At 39.7% G+C, this 22,883-nt stretch overlaps 1 protein-coding gene across 23 annotated transcripts in view; it reads right to left on the bottom strand.

Annotated features, from left to right (window-relative positions):
- MICAL3 (microtubule associated monooxygenase, calponin and LIM domain containing 3) overlaps positions 1 to 22,883 on the bottom strand; it is a 186,742-nt gene that overhangs the window by 94,863 nt on the left and 68,996 nt on the right. For 22 of the 23 annotated variants that reach the window (XM_061363936.1, XM_061363939.1, XM_061363935.1 and 19 more), the window contains exons 2-12: positions 15,574 to 15,949; positions 8,971 to 9,178; positions 7,315 to 7,431; positions 6,532 to 6,633; positions 5,846 to 6,001; positions 5,186 to 5,286; positions 4,265 to 4,522; positions 3,603 to 3,718; positions 2,188 to 2,314; positions 1,595 to 1,688; positions 298 to 445 (exon numbers count right to left, since the gene is read on the bottom strand). In XM_061363936.1, the coding sequence (XP_061219920.1) occupies positions 298 to 445; positions 1,595 to 1,688; positions 2,188 to 2,314; positions 3,603 to 3,718; positions 4,265 to 4,522; positions 5,186 to 5,286; positions 5,846 to 6,001; positions 6,532 to 6,633; positions 7,315 to 7,431; positions 8,971 to 9,178; positions 15,574 to 15,837 (1,691 nt within the window). In that variant the 5' untranslated portion in view covers positions 15,838 to 15,949. The remainder of the gene's footprint in view (positions 1 to 297; positions 446 to 1,594; positions 1,689 to 2,187; positions 2,315 to 3,602; positions 3,719 to 4,264; positions 4,523 to 5,185; positions 5,287 to 5,845; positions 6,002 to 6,531; positions 6,634 to 7,314; positions 7,432 to 8,970; positions 9,179 to 15,573; positions 15,950 to 22,883) is intronic. The other variant, XR_009727024.1, reaches the window with a different exon arrangement.

The following is a 22,883-nucleotide window of genomic DNA, read 5'->3' as shown; positions in this document are numbered from 1 at the left end:
TATACCTAACTTCACAGAGGAAAAAGCTGTCAGTCAGTAATGCTTTCCAGTCAATATCAATTTGAAGCTTAATTCTGCCTAATCATCCAGAAGGGAAAACGACAACACATTTATCTTGATGTTCATCACGCTATTACGACCTTCCACTCTGCTGGTGATTCACGTTAGTTTCCATCAAGCCTAAGTGAGTTCATTTCCATCTATTTCTCCATGTATTGCCTCAGTCTCCATACAATTACTTCTAAATATCACTAACGTTCTGCCATTCCTGGTTATTCAAAACAGACAGTTACTCACATTAAGTCTGGACGGTATCTGTGGATAATGGCACACAAAGCTAGGCCACTTTTCCATGACATTGTGAGATCTGTCACATTAACACCAGCATATCCATCGGTCTGCCTCTGGCACCAACTGAGCAATTTACTGGAGCGAGCTACAGACTCTGTAAAAAAAAAAATCAATCACATTTTAAAGTAGAAATGCACAATGTCTTTTTTAGGTATTCTAAATGCAACAAGCCCCACTAATCAACAAATGAAACCTTCATGCAAACAATCTCATTCTGCAATAGGCAACACAGTATTCAAATTTTTTTAAAAGACTATATTTATCTTCATTTTAGAGCCAAGAAAATGTTTAATTTGCTAAAAACTACTTAAGTTACAACATGCCAGGCTTTTCACCCTAGTCCTTGTTATAGAGCCCCAGGAATTACAAAGCAGTTGCAAAGGCTTGTTAAATATGATCAAAAGGATATACAGTAGCACAATGCTCTCTAAAGCCCAGATATATTATTTCTAATGGAAGAACTACAAATGTACTTCTGCAACTTTTTCTTTTCTCTTGAAAGCTTTCCTTTAAAAGCACTGACCTGTTTTGACCTTGCCTTACTGCAAGATCTGATGAGATTACAGCCTAAAGGGATGTGATTGCAGGGCAAAGAACTAATCAAAAGACTACACAGCTATTCAGCAGTGAAAGGGAGGCTTAGAAGCAAAGCACTATTCGGAGTCCCCAAACACTATGTGGGCATCCAAAGGCAAGGTATGCAGAAGAAAAAGTTCAACATAGCCTTCAGGGTACAGGACAAGTAGACAGATACTGAAATGTTTATCACAAGAAATCTAGCTTTCAGAATAATGCAAGCAAAGTGAGCTTCATTTGGTTAAGCTAAGAGATGACATTGAGGAAAGCATGAATATGAAAGACTGCATGAGAAATACCTTCTATAATGTTTGTAAGAATTCTGAGTTTCCTGTTAGAGTGAATTCAAGGTAGGCTTTTGCACTCTAAGTAAGGACATTGTTATAGGATAAAGGAGGTGAAAAGAAATACTTGTATAAGAAAATACACTTAGAAATTTAACCACATTATTAAGCAAGGGAAATTAGGCAAACAAAATATATTTATATGTTTGTGGAAACTTGAAAGATGGTAAAAACCAGAATGTTGATGAAACAATTGCTGGATACAATTTCTAAACTGAAAGGGACTGGTTAAATAATACCCTACAGCCCTGCTGCTCTATGGTTGTTGCTGCACTGATCCAGCTCCAGAATACCAAAAGGAATAGAACAGCTGCTAGGCCTACCATTTCGAGTCAGCTTTGGTGTCCTGGAGTTTACAAAGTTCTCTATTTCCAGGTGAATGTCTTTCAAGTCTCCTGTATTATACAAGTGGCGTACCTAAAATGTCAGAAATAATTAAAAATTACCAACATGCCGTGCACCCAAGGTCCATACAGAAAGAGCTAGAGAACGAGGAGCCATCCCAAAGGAGGAAGACAATTATTATGCAACAGGAATCTCCAGTCCAAGAACCCCAGAACAACAACGATCAGCTCATCAGTGTTGAACAGTCTAGCTGACTGCTGCTCAGTGGATACCAAATTGGAATGACAGACTGTTATATTAGATTATCACCAAAAAAATGCACAGGCACACAAACACAAATTTACATTACAGCATGGTTAAAACTTTCAAAATCAAGAATTCCTAAAACAGGATTTGTCTGTACTAAGTACAGAGGTCTGTCTACTCTTGACTGACAGATACGCTTTTAACTGCTTTCACATTACACTGCAACATAAGGTCGCTATCTGTTCCCAAAGCATTAGTACAGCTTTACTTAAAAGCAAAGACACCACAGATTACAAGCATTCAGAAGCACCAGTCATCCAGTTACCTGCTGGGGCCGCAAGAAGTTGACGTTGATATTGGGATACCGGGTGGCAGGATCGATGCTGTAATGGCTGAAGTTTTTACTCACATTCTCAGGCGTGGTCTGTGGCAGTAGCCTATAAATACTTTCCCTTGGGAAAAGAAGATTAAAGGGAAAAAAATATTTTGGTTTTGCCTTGACTGGTTTGTTTCAGGTTTTGTGGTGGTTTTGGTTGTTTGTGTTTGGTTTTGCTTTGTTTGGGGGAGGTCTGTGTTTTTTGTTTTGTTTTAAGACATGAATCACTACTAACACTGCTAAATGAATTCTGGAGATATAACCATTCAGATCAGAAATGCAATCACTTCAGACACTGACAGCTAAAGATTCCATATATTAAGATCTGCAATTTAATACAACTCCAGAAATCAAAAGGGGGGAAGAAAACAATACATTAAAAGTGTAAGCTGAAAGGGCTCCCCAGTACGGTAAGAACATTTAGACACTGAAGCAACTCAAGAAGACAGCCACCAAGGGGACTAGAGCATTTGCCCTGCGAGGAGAGACCAAGGGAGCTTGGTTTGTTCAGCATGCAGAAGAGAAGGCTCAGGGAAGATCTTAATGCTGTCTCTTAAAACATCTAATGGAAAGGTGATAGAAGTCTGGCTCCAAATACATTACCTTCATTTTTTTTTAATTCAAACAAATGGAGTTTTAAATATCTGTTGTGCCATTTTTGCAATTCTTAAAATTATACTGTGGTTCTTGATGCTGAAGCTGCAGTTGCTTATGTTTAAGACTGGTTCTACTGGCTGTTGCTTTTACTTATTCTACCTTTTAATTACCTGAGTTCTGATTTCTAAGAGATTACTTTGGGTCACCAAAAAAAACCACACAACCAAAGATGACAAAAACATCAACAACTCAGTACACCAAAGACAGACAAGATGCTGTTTAGCTTACATGAAACAAAGCGACCAGTTTAGGATAATATGAAATAAAAGCAGGTGACAGCTTCCTTAGAAGAACATCAGTAGATATATTTATAAGATAATAGGGGATGGAATAACAATTTTGTCTCTGGTACTTTAAAGGCACCTATATCTTCATCTGGTTTGCTATTGCAACAGTGGTGACAGTAGTCAGGTTCATTTCCTCCACACAATGCCAATAAGCACCCAAGAAAAGATTCTTCAGCCAATCTTTTTTTAAACTAGAACCAAGAACAGCTGCAACATTTCTTATTCCTCTATGAACATACTTCAGTTTATCACCTTCTTAGGAAATTTTTTCCTCAACTGAATTACACCCACAAGCATTCTCATACAAATAGTGAGAACCCATCTCCCATTCTAGCTATCTGTACTAGCAGAAACTGAAATGAATTATGAGATGTTGAAGGATTAAGTTACAACTGAAAGTGTATTGATTTGCTGTATTACCTCTCTGCGAGAACTTCCAAAGGACTAGCACCAAGAGACCAACTTCGTACCATCCAAGCAGAGTCCATTGCAGCCAAAAATCCCCTGGCTATTCCAGTTCCCATTGGCCAAAATGGCTAATATTATAGTTCAGAAAAAAAAAAAAGGCAGAAAAAAGAAAAGCATCAATTAGGGAAAGTTTTAAACAAATATCAAGAATATATTCAGATGGTAATCTCCTGGGAAACTATAGCTCAGTAATTGGCTGAAAGGTCTACTCCCACTGGGCTAGAACAAGCCACTAACTGCCCATCAGCTCCCCTCAAAGCCCATGATCCCCTGTTTCCAACACTTCCTAGTCTGGAGTGCTTTAGCAGCTTTCTCTTCAAGACTGTACTTTTTTACCAACTACAAAATGGAACCTATTAACAGGTCTACAGTAAGTTCTATAGTCTAATCATCCCAATGAGGAGTAGATAAACAGAACTTCAGAGCAATCTTTGCACATTTCTTTGCTCATTACCATCCTAATTATCCTGTTTTCCCAACACTCCACTCTTCCCTCAAACAGCAGCTTCCCTTACAGTAACTCTCCTACAGGCAGCACATATTTCAAGTGATGGGTGCTATGGCTTGTGCTTACACTCCAATTCACTGTTTAAACGTAAGTTTAAAACACAAACCTCTAAGAGACTGTCCCCAACCAGTGCCACAAGTAACTGGTGGCCATTCTGCTCTCGCACCAGGGCTGCATTCTCTGATGCATACATGCATGTGAAGTCAAACATGGCCACATCTGGCTGACCATAGTGATTGATGGCGAAGTCCAGTGATGGCAGCTGCTGATTAGTGGAGAAGTCAGCTGCTTCTCTGGCATAGTTTAGCAGAGCCTCCTGGTCCACATTCTCCCGTGAGAGTAGCAGCTCTGTGTCAGCATAATCCTGCCAAAACCACAAAAATAAAGTGAGATAGCCAAATCCACAAGTTTATTTTAAGGGTGGTATATACAGTAGTTGGCATTAAAATGCTGACAAATCCACTAATACAAGTTTGCCTTCTAATTTCTTTCATTTCTATCCATATTTATGTTTCCAAGGGAAAATCTGTACATTGAAAACAATCTTGCAAGCATTTCTGACTGTGAAAGGGCTAAGCAACTCCCAAGCATCACGCACTTTTTCGATGAAAAGCACAACACTCCAATCCTTCTTTATGTGTTTGTGGCCAAACTACTTTTAGATCAGCTTCTACCAGAATAAGATACAGGTAAATTTCCAGTACTTTTTTTCACTTGCTGCTTCTTCATTCCCATAAAACAAGGGAAGCTCAACTATGATCAAATATTGTTTAAGCATACCTTAGCAAGAATGAAACCCCCAAATCTACAGAGAGAGAAAAAAAATTGGAGAGGATATGTCTTGTAACACTCTTCTGATGTTTTAAAATACTTCAGGCATTAACCACATACTTCTGTTCTAAAATACACCTGCATAAAAACACTACATGGTGGAAAAACAGCACGTTTCCCTCCTTTCAGCATACTGAAAGCAAATTGTTCCAGAAAATCTTAGTTTAGAGAGAATATAGGAAAAGATAATACCCACATGCCGTATCACTCCTTTTTCCAGCAAGCTCTGTTTTTTGGCAGTCATGACAAAGTAGTGCGTATCATCTTTGTAGTAGACAATGTTCTCCAAGTCAATACCTTGTGACAGAACAAAAGACATGGTGGTGAAGGGACAAGTTACATGCTACATAAAACACAAAAGCCCTACTGGAAGGAAGTGAATTGAAAATACACGGTTAGAAAGCCTTTAAGAGAGAATGCCAAGCAGCTTTCTCCCATGCTTTTGATGGCTTTAAAATATGAATCTTCAACAAACCCACAAACAGCAATTTTACCTGTATATAGCTACCTCTTTGAAATATAGTTGTCATTAAACTTTGCATTCAGATGTGGAGTGCAAGAAGCTGAACTCAAAATTCAGACTTTTCCGATTTAGAGTTCAGATTTCCTGAATACTATCAGGAAAATAAGGTCACCACTCCTGAACAAAAATGACACATATCTGAATGATACATATCTGCTTTGTATAGCTGCACAGAACAGCCATAAAAATGGCAAGTCAAATTTCAGAGAAAGCAATGACTGGTTTCCTTACACAAGAATGTTCATTTATTGATTAAATTTGATAGCCGAGTTACAAAGCTGCATTAATAAAACCAAAGAGTTTTCACTGGGAATCTGGCAATTGCTGGCAAACCTGTGGCTTCCCGCAAATCCTGGAAGAACTTCTGGTTGAATATGAAGGCCACACCACTGATCTCTTCTACTTTGGCTTCAGCTGTGGTGTTACGATTGATGAAGTTAGCTGTGATAGCAATTGCCAGTTTACCACGGAACTCTTTTCGCCGAAACCCTATGGGGAGGATAAAGTGGTAATGCTGAAAAACAGAACACACCTTCAGGGAAGGGTCAGCATGCCAAGGACAAGTGCCCCCACAAAATAAAAAGAGAGGATGGATTTGGTTAATTAAAAACTCCTCCACAGAAAGAGCAACAATTGCTTCATCAGAAAACAAAAAAAAGCTCTCCCCTCTCTCTTTTTCCCACAAATTACAACTTGCACCAAAAATATTACAAGACAATTCTCTGTTACACAGAACAATATTCAACACTTCAATTCCTACTCTCAAAAGTAAAAGCTACAACACTACTCAAAGACAAAATTACCCAGGTTAAAACATGTAATTCCTTTGCTAGTGGATAGGAAGAAGAAAAAAGACAACCCACATGCCTGATACAGATGGATTTTTAATGGGCTTTGCATTTCCCTTTTATTAGTCAAATGTCTCTCCACATTTTGATTGGGATGCTAAAGGCTTTTTTCTTCTCCAACTAATTTAAGAATAAATTCTATTTCAAAGTGAATTATGGATACACCATTACCTTCCAATGTGTTCCTCCTGCCATCCCCTCCAATGATTACTTCAAACTCATACTCAGATACTGGATGGGTTTTTGGGTGGACCAATGCACGCCAACCTATTCCTGTTAACAAACTCCAGGTTAATATAAACAGCGTTTATAATAGAACAAATACACAGAACCACTTCTTAGTATCCATAATCCCTTCTTCACATTACCAGTAAAGATACACTGCAGGACAGGTATTGCTGTTGACGGGGCTATTCCTGACTTGCACAGTCACTCTGTGTGAATCAGAGACAGAGACACCTCTGGTAAACCCCCCTGACTATTACCTGTAAGAATCACTACAACCTTTATGACTTCTCTACTATCTATTCAATTAATAGGATGCCAAACGTATAACGAAGCCACCATCACCCATGGCAATCAGAGAACAGATTTCACAAAGATACAAAAAGCGAAACAAGGATCATTCACTGACAAATATCTTTAGTGAATGCAAGGAAAGGAGTTGTTTTAGAAAGGTCTCTTCTAAGTCTAGTAGGCTTAAGTATTTTAGGAGTACTTATGATCTACCGTGTCTTAGTCTACTTCTGTGTAGTACTTCAGGTGATTTTGTTTCATACAGTAACTAATTCAGATTTGTCACTAGAAAAAAAATCCTACAAAAAATCACAAAGTGTACTGATAATTACTCTTCTTAATGGAGCATGAGGTAAGGACTTGGAATCATAAGTTAAAGAGTCTGTGTATCCCACCATAACTTCCCCTTTCTCTACTGGCCATTTCAATGATACTTGCTTTCATTCTCCTGATCCTCCGGAGGGTAAACAAGCCCCTGAAATTCCACATTGACATGGATCTCTATTCCCAAGATCAAGGCAACCTTCAAAAGAATAAGCTGGAGCTGACGGATACCTGCAAAAAGCAGATGATAAATAAAAGCAAAAGAAAAGAGCACAAGTGCCCACGTGTCTCTGTTTGACGTTTCTGACAAACTGATGTAAGGCCAGCTGCTACTTTCTTTTCCCCTAATGTGATCCCAGCACTTCAGCCAGCCAGCACTGGTGTGTAATATCACAGCATGCCAAAAAACTTCCATATAGCTGAAAACCCAGCCCTTTAAAAAAAATACAGATTAACTATTATTTAAATGTATCAGTCCCAAATCAACAACAAGGGAAACAAACCAAACATGCACTGCAGCAGAGGAAGGGAACACCAGCAGGACTGCACTTTTGTCACAGGTGGCAACAAGCCGTTTGATCAGCCTAGCTGTAATACTGAACTGCACCTTCATCTAAACACCTTTGACTCTGTGAGGGCATACTAAGTTCCTCACCACCTCTTCTCTCTTTAGTTAAGATAGGGAGTAGATATGAAAATGACAGTGTGCAAACTCTATTTATTTGAAGGAAGACAGCTTGCTGTCATATTTCAGATAATGGGAGAAAAAAATCATTCCACCTGAACACCAAATTTCAGCTGTGCTAAGATACAAAAGACAGCTACATGCATAAAGTACTGGAAAAATTAAAATGATAAGAAACAGGAAGGGGAAAAAGCAAAGTGCAAGACTGAAGTTCCACAGATATTCCAGTTTTACCATTCATTGCCAATAACAACAACAGGGCACTTTTTGCTTTGGACAAGAAATCAAACCTTATCTATTCTGTGTCATTTTATGCTTCCCACTCTATGCACAGTGGAGAACTGTGCATATATATCACTTCATGCACTGTGGAGAACACAGACTGGTGAGTAAAAGCTGCCTGTGCCATGCCATTCTTGAAAGAAAAACTGAGAAGTAGTAACTCCTGATCCACCAAAGCATTAAGTTTTCAAAGGAGACTGATTTCTCAGATTTTGAGAATCTTCACAATTATTCTCAATTTTAATATGTAAACCTCTATTTAATCAAAACTTATTCATAAGCTGACAGTGATCTTGAAAATATCATCTTGAAAATATCTTCATCACTCTTCCAAAAATTTACAAAGCCAAAATTGTTCCTCCTTTTTCCACATCAACATTCACAAGAATGTTCAAAAGCATTTTTCTTTTTTACAAGTTGATTACGAAGGCCAAGAGAATAATGTGGCAGCTGCAGGAATGTAACAGCAAACATAGGAAAATTAGCCATTAAATAAAAAGAAAAAGAAGAAAACTGTTTGAATCTTAAACCCATTTTTCAGTGTAGGAAAAAGATATGCCTTGGAATGGTATAAAAGACAACAGATAATGCATGTATTACAATCTCATGAGACAACATATTTCTTTCACATCTAGGTATAAGGCTGAAAAGCACAATGCAAAGGTAGTAATGCAGAACTGCACCATAAGGACTTGAGAGCAATGGCTGGCGCAGGCTAAATCTTAATGAGTTACCCCACGCCCCCCCCTTCTTTTCCCCTGTAAAGAACAAGTGCTGCTGTGTCTAGCAGTAGTTGTACTTACTGATATGGTCTATGGATCCTGCACAGAACTTGCCATAAAACTTTTTGGCGCCAAGACCCCTCAAGTCATGTATGGTGAATGGCCACAAATGCAGCACGTTATTGCGGGAAAAGGCATCCCTCTTTTCTATGACCACCACCTTGGCTCCCAGGAACGACAAGTCAATGGCTGTACGAAGGCCACAGGGTCCAGCCCCAATTATCAGACACTGCAAAACAACCAGCACAGAGTAACTTTACAGGCATTTTTACCATAGGTTCCAAGCATCCTACAGCTCCTTGGAGTAAGTGTTCTTCGTCTGCAACATAAGCTGAAATTTCATGTCTTTCCATTGTTACCTACCATGTACTCCCATTGTTACCTGCCATGTTTTGCCACTAATACATTAAAGCAGTAACCACAACATGAAAATAAAGCATGTCACAGCAGTAAAGTTTGAAGAAACAGGCAGGTAAACTGCCCATTCACAACCTTTGCTTGAAGAAGAGCTGCCAAGGTATAGTCTGCAAGCTATGTATGCAGCTGGAGAACAGCAGTATTTCTGAAGGCTTCTCCCTCCACATTTCCATCCATCTCTCATCTTCCAAAGCTTAAGCTCACCTTTCTTGAGAAAAATTTCAGTAACGCCTGGCAAAATCTTGGAGCAGATTCTCCTGGAAGGCATGCTAAGGCACATGGAAAACAACAAGGTGCTTGGTGACAGCCAGCATGGCTTCACTAAGGGGGAATCCTGCCTGACCAATTTGGTGGCCTTCTGTAATGGGGCTACAGAACTGATGGACAGGGGCAGAGCAGTTGACATAATCTACCTGAACTTGTGCTAAGTGTTTGACACTGTCCCACACGACATCCTTGTAGAGACACCAATCTGACAGGTGGACCACTCGGTGGATAAAGAACTGGCTGGATGGCCGCATGCAAAGAGTTGTGGTCAATGGCTCAATGTCCAGCTGGAGACCAGTAACAAGTGGTGTCCCTCAGGGATCGGTGTTGGGACTGGTCTTGTTTAACATCTTAACCATGCCAAGTGCAAGGTCCTACACATGGGTTGGAGCAATCCCAGGCACAGCTACAGGCTGGGCAGAGAAGAGATTCAGAGCAGCCCTGCAGAGAAGGACTTGGGGGTGCTGGTCAATGAGAAAATGAACATGAGCCGGCTTCAGTGTGTGCTTGCAGCCCAGAAAGCCAACCATATCCTGGACTGCATCAAAAGGAGTGTGACCAGCAGGTCAAAGGAGCTGATCCTGCCCCTCTACTCTGCTCTCGTGAGACCTCACTCGGAGTATTGTGTGCAGTTCTGGTGTCCTCAACATAAAAAGGACATGGATCTGTTGGAACAAGTCCAGAGGAGGGCCACGAGAATGATCAGGGGACTGGAGCACCTCCCGTATGAAGACAGGCTGAGAAAGTTGGGGCTGTTCAGCCTGGAGAAGAGAAGGCTGCGTGGAGACCTCATAGCAGCCTTCCAGTATCTGAAGGGGGCATATAGGGATGCTGGGGTGGGACTCTTCATTAGGGACTGTAGGGATACGACAAGGGGTAATGAGTTAAACAGGGGAAGTTTAGATTGGATATAAGGAGGAAATTCTTTCCTGTTAGGGTGGTGAGGCACTGGAATAGGTTGCCCAGGGAGGTTGTGAATGCTCCATCCCTGGCCGTGTTCAAGGCCAGGTTGGACGAGGCCTTGGGTGATATGGCTTAGTGGGAGGTGTCCCTGCCCATGGCAGGGGGGTTGGAACTTGATGATCTTAAGGTCCTTTCCAACCCTAACTATTCTACGATTCTATGAATAGTAAAAATTCCTCATCACCAGTGAGAAGCATAGCAATGGTTTTGTCAGATGAGATGCTAATATTTTTATAAATGTCATCATTTAGAGTAGCACAGTCAGGAGTTAAGTCAGAGCATCTAACTCACGCCCATGCTGGTGCTTCTATGGCAGCAAAGGAAAACCTCAGGAAAGCAAATATAAGGTAACTACAAACTTTGTGTGACTAGATAACTTTTACCAAAATGTTTTCTCCAACTGAACATTTGTCATATCAAAGGACTTTCATCTCCTATCTTTTTCCACTCTACCCACAAACACTATCAGAGGCTATTAAAAAACCTCAGAATGTAAACATATAGAGTCATAGAAACAAAGTGTACAGCAAGATCGTTACTTTTAAGATAAAAAAAACAAGATAGTCAGTTGACACTTCTTACCCACAAAAACTGAGATCCACAAAGCGAGCTGGAATGGGTATGTGCATTCACAGGAATACAGTAGCAGTCTATTTTGCTGTACCAGTTTTGTACTTTGGTTTCTATTGAGTATAAACCAGACCCACAGAATAAATACCTTGCTACAGTGGCAACGGCTGCTGCCATGTGAGTATTTTCCAGATCCTTAAATACCCTTATGACTGGACAGCAAAGCTCTGAGAAATCCTTGAGTATGCTTAAACTTAATCAGAACCCAACCTTCTGATAAGCAGCCTGTTCCAAAGCAAAGCTCTTCCTTTGTTGGTCATTCCCAAATGCCAGTTTTTACAGGTTGCCACATTCGCACCAGTTTTTCTCTGAGGCATACATTTTGCAAATGATGTGGAACTGCAAAGTTTGAATGTCCAAGTTACAGCAGTGACAACATAACAACTGACATGTGAATTCAAGGGCTATTGTATGAGATGTCATGTACATCTGAGGGCAGAGATCCAAGCCTTGAGGAAAGGGAAGGGCAGAATAACAGCACTGCTTCTTTAGTAGGTTCAGAACCTGAAGGCATATGGGAAGAAAAGGCAAGCCCAACCACTGAGCTTTTAAATTCCTAAATAGACTTGTATATTGAACATGTGTCCAACTTGTCATTTGTTAAAGCAGATCATCAATTAAGATCTAATATATTCTTCCAACTTAATATTGTTTTCTTTGTAGGTAAATATAAATCTCAAACACCACTTACATCTTTCTTTAAGAAAATGAGCTGAGTATATCATTTATCCACGTAACAATTTTGCTTGTCTGACAGCTACAATTTTCAGAGACTGGGTTCTATAAGCAACAAGATCTCACTGAGTTGAGTGACTTTAATTCTTCCGATGACTTTACCCATATGAAATAGATATGATGCAGTACACAACAGCAAAGGAATTGTACTAAAATCAGCCTATTCAAACCCACAGCTGCATAATCAAATTATAAATTATTTGCCTGCAATTTTGTCACAGAAATGTAAATATTACTTTCCTCTACAACCTTCTCCACACACAAGGATGTGGTAAACAACATGTAGGTATGTTCAAGACCCTTGATGTAAAACATGCGATACTCAGTGAAATAATTCACGGTGGAAGTTGCCTTTTTTTAACCACCACAAAACTATTAATTATGTTGTTATAGAACACAGTGAGATTTAAGCACAATTAAAACCAGAAGATTCTGCACCCTTTTCCACCTTCTTCGCGCTTCTTCCAGCTGCAGATCTCTCACAGAAACCTACTTCTGATACTCGCACAGGCAGCAGTAACCACATGGGATGCCAAGTACAGCCTAGTAAATAAAGGCAACAGCTTCTGTTGCTCCTTGTTCCCTTATCCTGCAATGAAAACGAACAACTGCTGCAACTTCATGCACTAAAACTGTCTCACCCCTCAAGAAACACTTCTTGCTCAAGATCTCTCAGACAGATTATATGAAGCTTCCAGTAACACCACCATGGTAATGGAACATTAAATGCAAACTGAAATCCTGTAATCTCTGTTTAACCAATGAAGAGAGAGCACCATTTGTAACTATTTACATCTGAACAGCCCATCACATCCAAGCCTTGCTTTCATGAATGCTGACTATCGGAATTCTGGTTAACCTGGACACTGGCCATGTGAGGCACTAACTGCCCAACACCAGTCACAGCACTTCATCCTTGTTTTTTAAATGGGCAAATAAGAGGTATGCTACAGAGAATGCAAACTTCAAAACTGGTATATGATCAAGTGTAGAGAAGCTGAGCTTCCTAAAGAAATGACTGAATTCTGTTCTGATAACACGGGTAAACCTTAATGCTTATTTTAAATTCTATCACCTCCACATGCCCACTTAAACGTTTGTATTTTTTTATCAGTGTTTTGCAAATTACTTTAAATATTATGAATATAAAACTAAGTGAGCTAGTTTCCTAGATAAAGTATGATTCAATTTTACAAAAGGCTTCTATTTTGAATAGTTACGATTATCTCTTCAGAATTACATATAAACTTAATGGCAGACTTAATGGCAGATACTACTAGAATAGGAAATTAGTAATTAACAGAAGCATATGTGAAAAATATATAAAGAATACATATATTTATAATTTCTTTCCATTAAAGATTTCAACAAAGTTTACATATACAAAAATATTTATCATCACAGGTATATATTCTTTAACATATGCTAATAAAAATATTTTAATCAAATATTACTTTCTCTCTGATATTAATTTCACTACTCAAAATGGTGTGAATCCCAAATCCACAGTCCTATATATTTCTGATCGAGGCAGAGGAGGATGCTACCTTTAATATATTCACCATCCACCCTTTTTACTTGTGTTTCTATACAGCATCTCACCAAAAGCTTCATAGAAAGACTGGCAAATTACTCTCTGGTTTGTCTCCATTCCACTCCCTCTTTTCCTTTATTCTCTTTTGTAGCTGGGTGTCAAAACTCCACTCATATCTTCTCCTTTGTTATTATTTTTTTTTTAAGTCCTCGTAATCAAGCACTACCCAAATCACTCATTTTTCCATTAGATCTCTTCTTTCATGTTGCATCTCTATTATCAAAGCAACCTTTTCTTCAGTGGTAGCAAACAGTCTTGCCCACTGAGATATATTCAGAGCCCAGATGCAAAAATCACTCTTTTGGTTTATTACTTCAAATAAGTTAAAATACCTCCACATTCTTTCAGAGCTTTCTGAGTCTCCTTATTAAAACACAAGCCACCTGCCTTCATTTCAAAGCCTTTAACATCCTATTTCAGTTGTACCCATCACATTTCATTCAAAAGAAATTCCTCAACACAATGAATAAAAAGTGCAGTCAGTTTTCAGGAAAAGAGTTTTGAATTTGTCTCCATGATGTTCACATAGTGCTCAGAAGTTTTATTCCTAAATGTACACAAAAATCACTACATTTAACTTCCTGTAAGTCCTTCCTTCCTTATCCTGTCTGAAAAACGTAAACCTTAACAGTGATTGGACTTCTGCAGTGTTGCAGCTACTGCCCACTGTGATTACCAGCGGTGCCCAACTGTTTTAATGTTTTCCAAGTTAATCTATATGCACTGTTACCTTTCATCTGATGTACTCACTGTAAACTTTGAGGAAAGCGTTATCTTTACAAGATGTAGAACAAGTGCACCTTGGCCCATTACTGATTTTTCCAAGTGTTATTGTAGTCAATAATAAATACCACCATCCATATGAAAATGGCCACTGGGAAGTGCAACAGAATAAACAATCAAGAAATTAACTTCAGGTTCTAATATCTAGCTGGAAATTAAGCTTCAGTCCACAGATCTGAAATGCCTGGCAGAACCAAAACAGGATATATTCCCCCCTCAGCTCTCTACTAAGGAATTAGTCATTAATTCCTCCTATTAAGAAACTTCCTTCTCCCAAGGATGAATATTCAAGAGAAGAAGCAGCATTTATTGTCCTCAATGGAGGTGGCCAGAATCCTGTTCTAATTTTATCATATCCCATACCATTTTCCTTTTTTAAAAGTGTATGATTATTTGCAAAAATAACCTATTCCATTCACATTTTTATGAATGATATAAAGAACTGCTTTCAGTTACAACAAAACAAATAAATAAGTTCATAACATGCAGTCCAACAAGGGTGCAGCACATAAATACCAGCCCACAATAATCCAGGTTAAAGAAAAAAGTAGGGCGTGTATGTAAAAGCAGGAACTGCTGCAGTAAATACCACACATACCAATCTGTTAAAAGGAACTGATATGAGTTTCCACAGCATTTTTTTTTTTCTTCTCTGAACACGGAATACAAGTGACTGCCTTTTTAATAGAAAATAGAGTATTTTGCCAAATTGGCGGACAAGTTCTCGTTTCTTAAGAGAGTCATGAGAATTTTCAAATTAAAGTTGGAAATTTCCAAACACACATATTTTGTACCTAGATTCCAACAGCAAATTTCACATGCCTGTTGCTGTCTAGTTAAAAAAAAAAAAAAAGGAAAAATAAAAAGCCTACCAAGATTCAAGGTTTACCAATTAAGATTTTCCAGCCATCTATGGTATTAATGCCATAAAAACGTAAAACATTGAAACTTGCAGGCTACTTCCCATTGAATTACAAACATTCTGGTCATTCCCAAGAATTTCCATTCAACCTCCCCTATGCAGGTTGGCAGTCAAATTTGGTAGTAGCAAAATAAAAGTCAAGTGCTAACAAATCACAACTATATTATAAATAGTACGTGTGAGAGCATTCCCATATCTTATACTGATTATACCAGCACCAGTCAAACATCTTTCTACATCAAGACATTTTAGTAAGTATTCCAGAGACAAACAGGGTAATAGTTGTCTTGACGACTGTGAATAGACCTCTTACCTTCGTGTTGGCGCATGCTTTCCCCTTCTTATAGTCCTTATGGCTGCCTCTTTTATCCAATTTTGCCCACAAGGCTTTGGCTTTCCAGTAATTGAGCTTGGACTTGAGTTTGTGGTAGAAAGAACGATAGTCCTTGGGCTTTAGTTCTAGGTAGTCGCAGAGCTCTTGGAAAGCCTTAAGAGTCCCCTTGCAGGTTGAAGCCTGGACAAATCTGTCAAAGAGAACGTGAGCCTGGTTCACCTTCTCATTCTTACTTTCCTCCATGCTTCACACTTTGCAGCTGCCCTGAGGGGCAGCTGCTGTCTTCCAGTGCGCCAGATTTCCCGATGTTGGTCTGATGAGCCACTTTCACCTCTGGCTTATGAGCATTATTAGCCTATAAAATAAAAAAGAAGATGTAACTGAGCCTGCTTTTTTTCTTTTCAAATTTTTTTTCTAAGCTTGCTGAACTGAGAGCCCAGATTCTCAGGAACTAGTAACACATCAGCCCTAAGTCAGTCAACCTACGCACGCTGACTGAATCAGAGCCTTCCGAAGCCCACCGAGCCTCAGACAGAAGAGCATCTCACCTCTGTTAAATCACAAAATGCTTTAACCTGAGCCAGTCCCTAGACAGTTTCATCTGAACTGATTTCACATGAACAACAGAGAAGTTAAACTGGCAGATGTTGTGCAATGGTTGGAAATAGGTGGATGTTTTAAAAAAATAAAAATATGCAGACTTACTACTGTAACAGTCACTGTGGTAACACCACAGTAAGGGTTACATGCTTTTCTTAAAAAACACTACCACCACAAAGTATAAAGCAGTCGGTTTTCCACCAGTAAAATAAGTTTTGGCTCTTTCATTCTAAAAGAACATGTGTCTTTGCTCATGATAAATAGAGAAGAGAAAAAAGGTTGGTACAGCACAAGCTGATACCTCTGCTGGAGTCCTTGCAAACACTGCTTTTGTACAGTGACATAACAAACCCAGTGGTGGCTTCTGCAACGCTAGGAAGAACTTAAAACCTGCTGAGAGCAATCAAATTTAAGAAAAGATGTCAAGACTGAAGAAAGGGAAAAAAAAACAACCCTATCTCTGTTGCATCAAGCACTATAAACATCTGTCTTACCTAGAGCTTATGCGTGTATTCCTGTTGGTCATAAGCAGTGTTAGAGTGAAATGTGGCTGATGAGCAATTCTTGTGAGATTCTCAGAGTGCCTCCTGTATTCTGTGGCTTTCAGCTTCTTTCAATAAGCAGGTCCCTACACAGTTTTGGGTGGCAGTTGAGATCCTCAGCAGATTAAATATGCTAAGAGAAGGTCTGTTAGTCTCAGTTGCTTTTCTGGGATCCCTCAGAAGCAGCCTGAAGACCTACAGAACTGTGTCACAAATAGCAGATTTTGTTTGAAGAACAGGTACTTTCTCTCCCTCTCTCTCATATATAATAAACCTCTTTCTTCCTCTTATACACAAGACTCTGCTCTCGAAGAAAGAGCACTTCTGTTTGTCTTCAGATAGGAAGGCTGCATGGGAATGTATGTGGGAACTATGGAAATTAAAGCACTTGAGTTGCTTTTTGTCCTTTGTTGGGGCTTTTTTTGCAAAGGGTATTAAGGCAAGAAAAAAGGAAACATGTGGACTCGGATAAAAACCTTTTAGATTCTCACCAGCTCTTTTCCTGCTCTCAGCAGACAGGAAGCCAAGTAAAACATTACAGCTCATGTCTCTTCCCCTCCTGCATGACAGCTCTGCAGCAGCTCATTTGGGCACTCCTGCATTTCAGCCTAACAAGGTATTTATTGCTTATGTTTAGAAATAGCAAAGGAGGCCTGGAAACCACTATATACAGCCATACATTGTTTGTTATTAAAAATAATATTTCTTACAGAAGCCACAGTACAACAATGGGTTATACTGGAGAATGTGATTCTGACTTTATTAGGACAACTGCCTCAGACGCCTCAGGACACACGAAGGTGGTTTTCTAACTGGCTGATAGTGATGCCATGTCCGTATCAGTACTGCTCACTAAGCAGGATGGAACTACTTTCCTTATTTTTAATCTTAACTTCACTCTTGTGAAGCTGAAAGCTTGCTTCAGACTTGCAGCTCGGGGTAACCACTGCAGTCCAGCAGAGGTCTAAGACACTGTGCCTGTATTTCCTCTTCTGCTCTCAAGAATGTTATAAAGAGCTTCAATATATCAGCTCTTACACTGAAGGAGCAAATTCAGTGTGATGTATTAGGCTGTAGGCATTTTACTGTGTTTTTATTACACTACATGCCTCAATCACCACAACCTTGAAAGTTTAATACCACTTTGGGTTTCCTCCACATCTTGCACCCTGCTACCACCCAAACACTCACTTTATACCAGTGCTTCAGGTGACTGACACTTCCTAAGAAAAGAAAAAAACTGAAGTTATATGACCTAAATTAAGTGGAGTGGCAATTTAAGGCTGTTAGTCCACAGTCCATTACTGATATAGCTAGATGTAAGTACAACACAGGTTTTATTTCTTACTCTTGCTTCTATTGTACTTTTTCAAAGAAGTGAAGCAGCACTCTTTCTGCACTGCTCAAGAGAGATCCCGTAGTTAAAATCCACCCTACTTTCATTCTAGGAACTTCCCGCTTTGTGTGCAAGGTTTGCCAAGCCCAGAGACAAACCTGCAAAAGCAGGTAACTTTATGCAGCACAACCCAAGCGGCACATTAATACAGCAGTTCTTGCCAATAACCCATTTCACACAGGCTGTGAAGTCGGTTATGCCCACAGGTCAAATACTGAGGCTTCAGTCACCACAGCAAGTCACTCCCCATAACTCTGCATTCCTGATGTAAACACCCAAAGCACTTGGAACCTGTGAGCAACATGTCAGAGAACATGGAAATTACAGGAGGAAAGCAAGGGCAGGCAAGATTTATTTGCCAGGTTTCCAGGGTATTTGTGTGCCTTGCTGGCTATTCTGCAAGCCTGCAGTATCCGGCATGTTTTGTCTCGAGGCAGCTGATTGCTGACTCAGAAGCTCTGTAAATTCCTTGGCTGGAGCATTGGGAGAGAAAGACAAAGGCCATGAAAAAAAAAGCATGCAAGAACAGTGTTCATGTTGCTATTTACAACAATAGCATGAGGTTGTCACTGACTCATGACTGCAAGTACGCTCAGGATCTCCAGCACTTGCCCAGGACAAGTTTTCTTTGAAACCAAGGCAAACTGAAGACACAGGCAATGAATAATTCCAGGTAGTGGTTCCTTCCCACAATCACCACAGATGCAGGAATATGAATATTTTACCAAATGCATGTACAAGTCCAATGCCCTACTTCTGTCAAACGCAAAAGATAGGAAGAGATTTTGCAAGTGATTCACATAATGAATTTGGTTGTACAGATTCATGTTCCTGCAGAAAGTGCTGCAAATCCAGAGCTCCTACATTCCAGGCAAACAGCCCCCCCATTATAGGGGTCACACACACCACCACCCACCCACACACATTTTCCATCCTGATTTTGTTCAAAGTGCTCATTCGACTAATGACTTGCGCCTGGAAAAACAAAATATTATGGAAGTGTATTTTCCAGCATTGTTCTCTGTTTTTCCCCTGGCAGAAACTATTGGGTTAATTCCATCTAAATTCACAGCTTGTCCTGTCTAGCTTAAAACAGCATTTTGGGTGAATAAAGCATTGCCAAAGTAACTGCCCAGCTCTACTTCCGAATGCCGAGTTTCTCTGAGCACAATGTAAATGCTTTCTTCCATTCTTGTTATTTCACAGCCAGGCAAACACTACACATCTACCCTTGACAGACAAAAGAAGATCAACAAACTGCAGCAGTACTGTATGGAATCTGAAAGCAAGTTGGTCCATCACTCATAAAACTACTTATAGCTCCAACAGCCCAAATTTCCCACTGATTTCATCCTTTCCCTAAAATTTCCAGTTCCCCAGCAACATTCCCTATGCCCTTTGTCTCCTTTTCATGGCCCCTCAGCTTCTGCCTGAGTGACGCTCGGTACCAGGCTCTGGAAACTCTGAGGTTACTGCAGTACCTACGCAGCCAATACACACAACTTGGCTAGGAAAAGCCTAAGCACAGATTATTAAGATTATGCTGCAAACAGTGGGGACACCTATTTTTGTCTCTCTCCTCCACCCAGCCACCAGTTTTCTTGTAGGAAACCAATAACCTTTGAGATTTTTATTCCCTGTCAAATCTGGATGAAATTGTTCAAAAATTAAGGATGAACTGAAAAGCAGATGGACAAATGGCTCAACCCCATAAGCCTCCCTTCTTTAGGAAGCCACACTAAAAGTCTTTATTCCAACAGATGAAAATGTCTGTTTTCATTTCCAGGATTTGATTTATTTGACTTTTAGCTAAAACTAAAGGATGGACTTGGCTACAATATGTTCATGACTTTCTAAGTGATCATGGGTATCAATAAGTGCAGCTTTAGGGCAGTGGTGAGACTGTGGAACAGATGGCAAAAAGAGGACAATTTTGACAAGAAAAGCTAAAATGTAAACTGTCTATTATTTTAGCTCTGTATTATATAGACAGAATGTAAAAGCAGGAAGACAAAGGTGTGGCTGCCGTTGTTTGCAGCTTCCTTTTGTACCAGAGGGGGGGGAAAACCCACCAGCACTGTCCACGGTATGGTTTAAGATGGAATTCAGATATGCTCCCGTTCATAAAATTCAACACTCAAAATACACTGGCAAAAAGATGTTTGTGTTTTAACTTTCTTGTCCAATCTGATTTGGTGGGCTTCTGCTCACCATATGGGAATCTCCTGGGTCTCTGCCTCTTTCCTGTCTACCCTCCCTCCCAAGCTAGGACAAAAGTGGGAGAAGCAGAGCAAATATGAACTTGGTTGCTAATACAATAATCCATTCTCAAAGAGAAGATAAAGGCACACATACAAACAGTTCATGGAATTCTCTCATCAAGAAAACCACAATCCAGTAATGATTTCAAAAGAATACAAATTATATCCAAGAACATGGAAACATACAGAAGCAATTACAGATAATATTTTGCTTCCCAAATTCATACCCAGGTACTGAAGAAAACTGTGCATGTTGTTTGTTATGCTCTTAAGTGCCACAACGAACTGCTGAAAACATGAGACCTACAAAATAAAACCTTTTATCTCTATGAATTCAACAAATATATTCTGCTGCTGTCATATACAACTCTTTGATCGCAGCAAAGTCCCTACACTGAATGAACACCAACATAAAAGACCAAGAAACTGATCATCTCTCTTTTTTGGAAGAAAACCCCAAAGGAAATTATACTAAGGAACAAGTAACCGCCCCCTTATAAGATGATAAGGGAATAGCTGGGTAGCTGTCATGTTGGAATACAAGTTTCAAGAATCACCACTACGTTAAATGCCTGACACAGACACATACTAGGGAGATCCCTTTACAGCACAAAGCTTCATACTGGATGACCAATAACCAATGCAGTGATCCCTATGCAACTAGCACCAACTCACTAGCTACATGTTTGGGAAGCTGGGGACATTCTTTACAACTTGAGACTGTCACTGTGCTGTAAAGAACCACACAGTACTCAACATGTACGTCAAAAGAAAAATTTACTTCTCATTGTAAATGTGCTTTTATTTCAATGGTAAAAAGTACTACATCCCACTAGAATCAAAACTAATGATGAACTTTATGGACTGTGGCCACTGACACAGCAACTCATATGAGCAACACTCCCATTAGACAGCAAAGGCTCCACTTGTTATCTGGGTGGTAAAACCCACGCATCTCCCACATAGCCTCCTGAGAAAACACAAGTCCTCAAAACACAAATCCAGCTGTTTCAATATAGGAAGTCTTCAGTCTACAAACATCTCGCGTAAGACCATATCTCAAACATGCAGGCAGACTGTGAGTATTTTCTGATGAGCAACACATACACCACTTCTAAGGTAAGTGTACAATCACTCCTCAGTAGGTGAAAATGACTTCACTACCAGACTGAAGCACATGGAGTCTTCTCACTCCACCACTTAACAGGACAAAAAGACTGAATGCCAATCCCTCATTTTAAGTGCTTTGAAGCTGTTCCTTATACTTCAAAATAGAAACCCATCCTAAAGTTACTTCCCACCCGGTTTTACAAGCGGGACTTATCCAGAGTTCTTCAAACACTACCAAATAACCCAAGGAAAGCAGCTATTAAAAAATAAAAAAATAAAAAAAACACAAAAAACCCTAAAAAAGACTGAAATGACACTTTCACAAAACTTTATTTCTGTGACTTTAAAACAGTGACCAAACAAATCAGTCACCTTAGCACAGCAAGACCTACCAGCTTGTGACTTCATACGGCACATGGAATGATTCACCTTACTGAGCCAACACGCTACACCACAAGAAAAAGAGGTTTTCAGAAAAGCATAACTGAACCTTAGAGAATGAGAACATTGTTCCGACCCAACCAGGAATTTTGAGAAGAATGAAGACTGGAAGCTACAAACACACTGTAACAACTTCTGCAGCACAGTGAGCCAAGTGCCCTGAGGCCCTCAGGTTCTGCCAGCACACTGATCGCCACAAGCCATTCCCTGACAAAATGAGAAAACAAATAGAGCCTATGTTTATATTAAAGAAAAGGGGCAGGAAGGGAAGAGGAGATCTCAAAAGAATTTCCTGATGAAACTTATGTGAACACAGCTTATCAATTTATAAGTGAAGGCTTCTATCTGTCAGTACCAAAACACAGACTGCAAAGATCACAAAAGTTAATGCAGGAAAGATAATCAACAAGGACAAACAGAGACACAACCATATGACCTGCAAGTGACAAATGGGAAAAAAATACCATTCTTTAAAGAGCATGTCAAATGGTTCATGAGATCTGAAAAATTAAAAGCTCTAGCGTCTAATGTAGCATGTGCTTGTCTCCATTTGCGTGCTTCAGTTCTCCTTTTCATTACCTAATCATGCCTTACACAGAGCAAAGGTTACTAATCATGTAGAACTGCAGTGTCTAAATGAGGCTGAACTTATCAAAGCCACCTTCAGTTAAGTCATCAAGAGAAATATCTTAGCACCTCAGAGGCAAACTCAGAGTGGTCATCCATGACCATATTTATCTCAATGAAGGCAGACGGCTGCCTGCAGTTTTAACTCCAAGGCTCACTCCTCAGTGGTTGGGTAAATACCAGACTCTCGCAAAACAAAGAAAAAACCCATTCTGGTTACAGAGATAACAAATGTACATGGGAAAGCAAGTTTTATTTGTGCTGCTTCCAACTCTCAGCTACTATGGGTGTGGAAAAGGGGCAGGCACTTCC

Source organism: Neopsephotus bourkii, unplaced genomic scaffold, assembly GCF_033783945.1.
Source record: "Neopsephotus bourkii isolate Nb327-2 ecotype Australia unplaced genomic scaffold, CSIRO-AGI_Nbou_v1 NB_1183, whole genome shotgun sequence".
In the NCBI taxonomy this organism is placed as follows: domain Eukaryota; kingdom Metazoa; phylum Chordata; class Aves; order Psittaciformes; family Psittacidae; genus Neopsephotus; species Neopsephotus bourkii.
Note: the sequence above shows the minus strand (reverse complement) of the source record. Positions and strands in the feature narration are given on the sequence as shown.